Source organism: Chaetura pelagica, unplaced genomic scaffold (assembly GCF_000747805.2).
Source record: "Chaetura pelagica isolate M959 unplaced genomic scaffold, ChaPel_1.0 scaffold574, whole genome shotgun sequence".
Taxonomy (NCBI): Eukaryota; Metazoa; Chordata; class Aves; order Apodiformes; family Apodidae; genus Chaetura; species Chaetura pelagica.
Window position 1 is genome coordinate 5,760 of NW_009953076.1, and position 9,809 is coordinate 15,568.

The 9,809-nt window shown below is 42.7% G+C and overlaps 1 protein-coding gene across 1 annotated transcript in view; it reads left to right on the top strand.

Annotated features, from left to right (window-relative positions):
* Nucleotides 1-9,809, top strand: part of LOC104388069 (dymeclin-like) — a gene marked incomplete at both ends in the record, with an annotated part of 59,827 nt that overhangs the window by 4,715 nt on the left and 45,303 nt on the right. Inside the window, 2 exons of the mRNA XM_009996877.1 lie at nt 2,986-3,111; nt 4,874-5,016. Coding sequence (XP_009995179.1) covers nt 2,986-3,111; nt 4,874-5,016 — 269 coding nt within the window. The remainder of the gene's footprint in view (nt 1-2,985; nt 3,112-4,873; nt 5,017-9,809) is intronic.

The following is a 9,809-nucleotide window of genomic DNA, read 5'->3' on the forward strand; positions in this document are numbered from 1 at the left end:
AGGTGCGGCCTTGAAGCCTCAGTAGTTAGAAAAACATTCCAGTGTCTTATCAGCCTAGCAGAACACACTGTTGCTAGTTACAAGAAAGCTTACTGAAGGAAAAAAAAATCAGTAAAAGGAAAATTGGCTTCATCCTGGCTCAAACCAGGACAATATGAAAGGGAAGACTGTAGATTCTTGGTAAATATCCTTTTTCTAATCTTTTAAATTTGTAGAAGGAAGAATAGAATGCCTATGAAGTGAAGCTACACACAGCCATGTAGTCTCAGATGGTTTAAGACAGATCTGGGAATAAAGGGCCTTGAATCCAACTATCATTTTAATCCTTCAGGTATTCCCTTTAGTGTCTTTCCATTGTTGTTTTTTTTCTCACTCTGATTCTGACTCCCAGTCAAGATTCCCACATGCAGTAGGAAATGTCAGAGATGCTTCTGGTTTCCAGTTGGTGTTTCTTGAGTGCCCCTTTGGGACACATCCCAAATGTTTGGAGCCAGCTGGAATCAGCACAGTGCATTATCAGCTGCCATGGTGCCTCTTTGCCATCAGTGGGTGTAAAATTAGGAGTGATTCCAAGAGGTAGGAGAATGTTCACTTGGGGTTGTATCCTGAGACTGATAACCAGATATTCTACTTGCTTTCCAGTTCTCAAAACCGATCCTACTCTCTGTGGTGTCTCCTCTTTCATCTTTCTGGTGGGCCCTCAGGAAGCAGGGAAATTAAACCTGATTCCTGGATGATTTGAGGGTTTTTGTGTGAATCAGCTCTTTTGGCAACTCTCCTTAATTAGAAAATGAGTTGCCTTTTAACCTTTTAATACTCAGAGTAGGGAGCTCTGGCTGGGTGAAAGTTCAGGAAAATATTTAAACTGGTGGGGGGGGGTTTGGTCTGGTGGTGTGAATTGAAATTCAGGGGTCGTTTTCTGACTGTTGAGTCTGTATGCTCTGGAGGTGTGAAATAATTTATGAGCTCTCAGGCTCTGTGTGCTGAGGGATAGAAATATCTGAGTTTCATGGAGTAATTAAAGTGTTTGCTACAGAGTGGGAATTGGAGTTCCTGGCTGAGATTTTCCGATGTGTTACCTCCATGCTTCATCTTGGTTCCTCTTTCACAGACCTCTCTCCTGTGGACAGGGAACAAAGCTGGATCATGCGGGGAGAGTTGTGAACAGTGCTTGGTCTTGAAGGGAAGCCAGCAGCAGCAGGATGGTGACACATGGGTAGATTGTTGAAGTTCTTGGTAGATGAAGGTCATCCATGTGGTTTTGAATGGGAAAAGCAGATGCCAGGACACTGGGGAGCTGAACTTGTCTGTAGTTCTTCTTGTTTGGAAACCAGTTCCACTATAACCCCCCCCCTCCTTACCAGCTTGGATACCTGAGCTGCTGGTACCACCAGCCTCCTGGAAACTGCTCTTTTTGCTTTTACTTGGATCTACAGGAGCAAACAAGTATATTTGTTGGGTGTTTGTTTTTTTTTCACTATTTCCCCACAAGCCACAGATGACCTTGCTGTTAGGATCTTCATGGTTTGGTCTGCTTCAAACTCCAGCATTTTTTCTGTAGCTCAGAAGAAATCCTGTGGTGCATCATGGTGTGTTGTAATAGGTTGCCCAGGGAAGCTGTGGCTGCCCCATCCCTGGCAGTGTTGAAGGGCAGGTTGGATGGGGCTTGGAGCAACCTGGGCTGGTGGGAGGTGTCCCTGCCCGTGCAGGGGGACTTGGGACTAGATGATCTTGAAGGTCCCTTCCAACCCAAACCAATCTATGAACAAAAAAATGTGATACACAGTGCTCTAAAAAATATGACAATGGACACCACTCAGCAAACACCTGCTTGTGGCAAATGATGATCTTGTTTTGAAGACTTAAAACCCTCTTTAATGTCCCTTCCAACCCAAACCAGTCTGGGATCCTATGATTTTGGATTTCCAGTAGGTCCCAGGTCAAAAACCCTTGCTAAGTGATGCTGACACCTGCTATAACTCAATGATTATTGGGTTATGGATCATAGTGTGGAAATGAAGTCGTAACCCTGGAGGAAACATTAAAAGTACTTTAAAAAACCCATCTTTTAATGAGTTAGAGGACGGTGGTGTTGCACCAAATGAAGTGTAAGTTCTTACTTTTGGAGGGAGTGAACATGGTCTTTGTTTGAAAGGAAAGATTATACTGGTTCATGTCCAAGTTAATTAATTGTCTTTTAAAAGGTTTCATGTCGCCTGCAGTTTGTTAGTGATTAAGGAGGCAAATGCCATTTTTCCCACCTCCCTTTTAAAAATAAGATATGTAACAAGGTCATTACAGGCAGAAGTGGGACCAGACAGCTAGATGAATGGACCTCTCATCCGTTTTTCTGCAGAGCCTTTCCCAATTAACATTAATTTAATGAGCTTTGCTCAGCTGTCTGGTATCAGGATTTAATCACTGCAGCACATTCTTTGGGACTGCCTCACAGTTACCTGAAAAACACCATATAAAAGTAAACAGTACTGTGCATTATTTTGATATCCTGAGCATTTCTTACACTTGAACTAGGATTTGTTATCTTCCTGTTGAAGGGAATCAGTTTTACTGGCAGGTGGAGCTGTGTTTGGCTTGCTGGACACTTCCCTGACTTAGCATGATGGCAAGTGTGACAGTTTGATTGAACAGGACAAAGGACATGCTTTTGAGATATATTTCTTACTTTTAGAGTGAAGTGTACTCTGAAAATCACAGTTCTGGGCAGTACCTCAATGTTTTTACATTGTCTTGTTTCTTGGCAGATCAAAAATAAAAGCTTTGGTCTTAAGAAAAAAAAAAATCCATTGTTGGTATGAAGTGATTTGGGGTTTTCTTCATGTGCTTTTCAAGTGTTCATGAGTGAAACTCTCTGTTCTAAACAGTGAGTAACCTCAGCTGAAGATACCAAGTTGTCCTGGAATTTCTTTTGTAATGAAATCCAGTAGATAAATCTTTGTTTTTTCCCCTTTTTTTTTTTCCCCACAGAGATATCACATACAGCATTTCCTTGGAAGCTGTGACCACTCTCATTGTCTTCCTCTCCTGCCAGTTATTCCACAAGGAAATTCTACGGGAGAGCATCATTCACAAGTACCTGATGCATGGTCGATGGTATGATCTGGGGTGCTACCTCATGACAAAGCAAAGGCTTCTGGTTGCTTGTTTGGACGGTTTGCACTTGACAACAAAAGATAGTGAAACAGAGTTTGAGAATAGGTGGATAATTAACTACTTGGTTAACAAAGTCATGCAAGTAGAAAGATGTCATTCTGGCAGTTGAATATACATGGTACAAAGAATCATGTTGTGGAATAACAGAATCATTTGGGTTGGAAGGGACATTAAAGATCATCCAGTTCCAAACCCCTGCATGGGCAGGGACACCTCCCACCAGCCCAGGTTGCTCCAAGCCCCATCCAACCTGCCCTTCAACACTGCCAGGGAGGGGGCAGCCACAGCTTCTCTGGGCAACCTGGGCCAGGGTCTCACCACCCTCACAGCAAAGAATTTCCTCCTCATGTCCAACCTAAATCTCCCCTCTTCCAGTTTTAATCCATTCCCCCTCATCCCATCCCTCCCTGCCCTTGTCCCACAGCCCTCCCCAGCTTTCCTGGAGCCCCTTCAGGCACTGGAAGGTGCTCTAAGGTCTTCCTGGAGCCTTCTCTTCTCCAGGCTCAACACCCCAACTCTCTCAGCTTGTCTTCATGGGAGAGCTGCTCCAGCTCTTGGATCATCTTTGTGGCCTCTTCTGGACTCTCTCCAGGAGCTCAATTTATTTTGGGGGATAGAAAATTGACTATGCTCAACAGAAAGCAAACCCAAACATTTGTAAAGGCTGTTGGGAGGTTTCAGATTTAAATCTCATGGCCCATATGCCAGTAAAACTATTTTGGATGCTATCTTCATTGTTTGAAGGTCATTTCATTAACTTAAACCAGCTTTTATTCTTCAAGGTGTTTTTTTTAGATTCAGCTGAGGGTCTTTCCCTGTAACACTGTAGTTAAACACCTTCCTGGAGGTGTTGAAGGCCAGGTAGAATGAGGTTTTGTGCATCCTGGTCTAGTGGGAGATGTCCCTGCTCATAGCAGAGCGGTTGGAACCTGGTGAGCTTTCAGGTCCCTTCCAACCTTCACCATTATATGGTTCTAAGAAGTCTCAGTTGGGAGTAGTAGGGTTCTGACCTCTGGAGAGAGGGCTGGGAATTTGGTGGGTGGGAATTTAGGGCAATGAGAAGAGTTGACAAGATTCTGGTTAGAGGGGATTGGAGTCCAACCAAACACAGCCTATCTCTGGTCACCTCTCAGTCATATGGGAATGGGAAAGAACTGTTGGCTTTTGTGGAAATCCTTCTCTCTTGGAAAGCTTGTAACCTTGGTTTTAAATCCAACAAATTTGATGTTCATTTGTCAGGATCATCGGTGTGAGGTCACATGTTTCCTTGGTCTTTGCAAATTGACCCCAGACATAAATACTGGGGAGGAGGGAGAGTTACTGTTGTTACCTGTTTTATGAAACCAAAGCATGGAGTCAAACAAAACAAATATAATGTTGTTTTTTTCCCATTTGATAAATATTTTTCCAATTGTGTCTTGAGGGAGAAGAACACAGTGATTAAGTGATTGATTTAAAAGCAGTCTTGAAAAAAGGAAACAAGTCATTCCCAAGATGCTGCTGCTGAAGGTGCTACTGCAGAGCCCTGCTGAAGTCAGAGCAGCTTTGCATGGGCCAGCCCTTGGTGTTCTTTCCCTTTCCAGTCTGCTCCCAGTATCCCAGTTTAGTGCCAAACAGCAGCCTTTGCACCCTGCCTGGGCTTCGTTGTGCCAATTTTTTCCAAGTTGTGAGTCAACTAAAGCTGGTTTCTTTTTCTTTTCAGTCTCCCATACACCAGCAGACTTGTGAAGACTTTACTGTATAATTTCATTAGGCAAGAAAGAAGCCCTCCTCCAGGGAGCCATGTCTTTCAGCAGCAAACAGATGGAGGAGGACTGCTTTATGGAATTGCATCTGGGGTGGCAAGTGAGTCTTACTTTCTATACACTATATTTAAACCTTCCAAATTACTGACCTCTCTTACACCTGTAGACATGTTGTAGCCCAGTTATTTTTCACCCAGTGGGGGTGCTGAGGATAGAAAAGCTGTCCACAGGCCTGCTTGGGTTGTCATCATAGATGATCCATCTCAAGATGTGTTGGAATCTGAAGCAATTCTACCCAGAGGCATTGCAGGGACATGGGAAAAGTAGCACTTAGTTCCTGTTTGTCTTTTATTGAAAAAAACAACCCTCCCAAACAATTAGTGTCTTTTTTGATAAAGCTTTGACTTACTAAAAATGTTGTAAGAAAGACTTTTATGTGCATATTTTAGTTTTTATAATGAATCAGTGGGTGTGGTGACCTGCTCTGTCGCTTGAGGAGAAGGTTGGATTTAGTGGTCTCAGGAAATCATTTCCAGTCTCAAGGATTCTGTGATATAAGGGGGTGACCTAGGTGGGAATTTTAGTGCCATATTGTAGTGTGTGCCTTGCCCAGTGGGTTGACTAGTTTTTTTTTCCTGAATAGCATGACTATAGAGTCTGACCTTTTGTGAGAGGACTGTTTGGTACAGACAGAGATTGCCTGAAGACTCTGAAAGCCTCAATGCCATTTTTTTGTGAAGGAAAAAAGGGTTCTGGTGTTTGTTAGACTCTAAACTTTGTTTTGGTTGGTGGTTGCTCTCTTTCCCCACACCAGATGTATTGTTCTTCTCATACCAAATCCCACGCTGAAGTCAAATTACAGCACAATTCCAGCTACTAGAAGAAAAATTAGCTCAATCTCAGCCAAACCCAGTTGAATATTACATATCAAAACTCTTCCTCAAGGTTTTTCTCTTCCCTCTAATAAGAAAAAACCATAGTGCATTGCTAGCAATAAAGGTATATGTTGTTTTCTTTTCCCCTGATCAACTAAATAACACTTTGCAAGTCAGTTGCTGTTAAAACTGGTGCTATTTATTTTGTTCTTTTATGAAATCCATTCCCTGGCAGCATCCCTAGGGGATGTTAAAATTCAAGGCTCCAAGTGCTCTGCCAGAAAATGCGTTACAGTCCGTGACAATGTGTGTGTGTCTCCTCATGGAGGCAATAAAAGAGCAGGTCTGTGCAGCACATCACTACTTCTGTGTGAGATGAGGTTCCAAATAGCTCTATGTTCTACTGGGACATGCAGCTCCTTTCTGGTTTCCAGTTGACACACTGGGTTGTGCCCAGAATGAGTGTGACACAAAACAGTTGCTTGGCTTGCAGTGTGTTTAAAAAGAGAAATCAATTCAATTGTTCCCTACAACCTTTTGATTAGAGTCCCAACAGGTACCTTCTCTTCCATCTTTTCCATTCCTGACAAAATTGCTGTTAACATATTTTTCTGGAGCAGGTTTTGGTAGGTGTTTTGGTTTTTTTTGCTGTGCCTAGAGAGCAGTTCTCACTGCTTGCTTTGCTACCTCTGCTGACCTGCTGGTTCTGCTGGTTCTGGTTGCTTCATTCATGACTACCTGAAGTGCCATCTCTTCTCCCAGTGAATTAAGTATCTTCACTTCAAGCTTTAAGGAAAAGCGCCTTTATAAAGAGCTTTTTAATGACTTGCCTGGAAAAGGAGGGGGGGAAGAAATAAGTACCACATCCTGTTAGAAAATAGAAGTATTTTTTCTGTTTCTGCCCCAACAGCTGGTTGGTGGTTTTTGTGTCTGATTATGTGCCTGTATAGGATGTTGGACTATAGATGAAACTTGGACACAGTAAGGTTGGGAGAGTAAATGTCATATTTGGCTATCTGTAACATCTCAAAATTAACCCTTTGCAGTCCTTTGGTTACTAAAGCATCAGGTGCAGGAGTAGAGAGCAACACAGGTTAGAAGACAACAACACAAATTGATTATCTGTTCTGGAATAGAGGCAAGTTTTGAGCGTGAGCAGATGTGGAAAACTTAGGCATGATTTTTCTATTGTTTATTTTGGGGAATTTTGTCATCTTTATCAGATAAGAGCTGCAAGAAGAAGGGAAGATTTGAAAATTTACTATTATGTTGCTCAGTGTCTTTTAAATACCACGTAATGTTTACAATAAGTTCACTGAAATAGTCTAAGTAGAATCTCTTTAGGATGAAAGGAGATAAGATCCTGGTTTTAAAAATAATTTAGTTTGCATAGGAAATGTCAAAGCCTGAAATAATCACAGAATCATAGAATGGTAAAGGTTGGAAGAGACCTTAAAGCTCATCAGGTTCCAATTTCCCTGCTATGAGCTGGGACACCTCCCACTAATGAATAATTGCCATATTTGTTAATTTGAAATGATTTAACATGACACCACAGTTGTCTGTCTCACCACATATTATGTCAAGCATATATTGCAGTCACTTGCACAGCAGCACTAGATCAACAAACTCTTATAAACTCTGTATTTAAACTTCCCCCCCTTCCTTCCTTGTGATTCAGCAAAAAAGCGTTAATTAGCCACACTGGGAGCAGAAGTTTGCCCTTTCCCACAGTCACCCTTCTCCTGCTTCTCATCCTTTGTAGCCTGTTTTTTGTCCTCTCAAGAACCTCCTTAACCCTGAAACCTGGTACCAATCTTCTGCTTGGTTTGGCCTTTGTCTGCATGAAGGTACCTTTCTCCATCTTTTACATAAAATACCTTGATTAGAAGTGTCTTGCCAACTATGTTACCCTCCAATACATGAATCAACAATTGTGGGCTTGAAATGAGGGGGACAAATAATGATATTTTACTTTTCTAACTTCAGAAAGGGCATTCTCCTCTACTGAGTCAATTTGGCTTTGTCTTTGCAGTCTTGCTGTAGGTGTGCAAAGTAATTGTGAAGTGCTGCCAGATCTGATGGTGTCTTGTTGGGAAGGAATAAATTCCATCAATATGCATGGCAATAGAGATGAGACCTCATTAGAAATTCAAAATTAATTTTGCTTGGTTCACAAAGTACATTGAACCAATTTATCTTCACAAATACATTTTTTTGTTGGGTTTTAAATCCTCTCCTCTTTTTTTTTGAGTATTATTAGCATTTACCAATTCATGGTCCACAGTTGAGAGAGCTTTTGGTGGGCAAGCAACATTTTTAATTAGTCATTTTATAGCTTAAAAAATAAAATTCATGTACAATGAGAGAACTCTGATGAAGTTTGCTGATGACACCAAGGTGAGTGTAGAGGTTGACACTCCAAAAGAGAAAGCCACCCTCCAGGATGACCTGGACAGGCTAGAGAAGTGGGTTAGCAGGAACCTTCTGAAGTTCCACAGGATCTTGCACCTGGGAACACATAATCCAGGAGCACAGTTCAGACTGGGATCCACCTGGCTGGAGAGCAGCCCTGTGGAAAGGGACCTGGGGTTCTGGGTGGATAACAGGCTTACCATGAGTGAACAGTGTGCTGCAGGGCAAAGAAACCAGCAGGATGCTGGGCTGCATCAACAGCAGAGATCAAGAAGTCATCATCCAGCTTGGTGCTGGTCAGACCACATGTCCTGGTTTGAGCCAAATGGTGACACCACACCTGGTGTATTGTCTTCAGTTTTGGTCCCTGCTCTGCACGAAGGAAGGGACAGGCTGGAGAGGGTCCAGGGAAAGTGCCACAGAGGACTGGAGGACCTGCCATATGAGGAGAGGCTGAGAAAACTGGGTTTGTTCAGCCTTGAGAAAGGAAGGCTTCAGGGAGACCTTGTCACCATGTTCCAGTACTTGAAAGGTGGCTCCCAAGAAGATGGAGACTCCCTGTGTGCAAGTAGTGACATGGGCACAAGCTGCTCCTGGGGAGATTCCGATGGGACACAAGAGGTAAATATTCACCATGAGGACAGTCGAACATTGGAATAGTCTCCCAAGGGAAGTGGTGGATTTCTCCACATTGGACAGTTCTCATTCTCAACTTGACAGGATGCTGAGCCATCTCATGTCAACTAGAGTAGTACCTAGAAAGGTTGGACCAGATGATCCTTGAGGTCCCTTCCCACCTGGCATTCCATGATCCTGTGATAACACAGGAAAATATTAGTTCTACTCAAAACAACTAAGAAATAAGTGTAAATGGTTTCATTTTAAATAATAGATCCAGTTTATACTTGAAAAAACAACAACACTCAAATACATCCTGGTTAATAGGAGCACTGGTGGTCTTTTACTTCACAGGAAACCTGTTTATTCACAGTGAACATTTCATGTTGAAGGAGAAGAAGATGGCTATGTAGTCTGGTTTGTAAAACCTAGCTTAAAACTTGTCAGAGAGAGGCACAAAAAAGCTGCTTTGATGATGTCTCTTATTTCTTACAGATCTGCCAGGCTTTTTTTCTTCTTATAAATATTTCAGGCTGGTTGTTTTTACCTTCCAGAACTTTTCCATGATGTGTCACAGATCTGGGGTATGATCTGCTAAATAACTACAGCCTTGGCTGTCTCCGTGGTGCTTAGTCAATCTTTAATTGCCTATTCATGCTTACCTGAATGAAAATGTAGATCTAAGACTTTTTTCCCCCCATTTCTATCTGTTCATCTTCCTTCTAACATCATCACCTCCTGGTCCCTGTGATGGTGGCCTGTTGACCTGCATGAATGTGAAGCTTTAGAGAGTGTCCAGATCTCCAACCTTTCTCTTAGTTTCTATGAAGATGTGTCTGAACAGGAGCAAAATGAACAGTGTGCCCAGGTGGCCAAGAAGGCCACCAGCATCCTGGCTTGTGTCAGCACTGGTGTGGCCAGCAGAGCAGGGCTGGTCCCCCTGTGTTGGGCCCTGGGGAGGGGGCACCTTGAATCCTGGGGACAG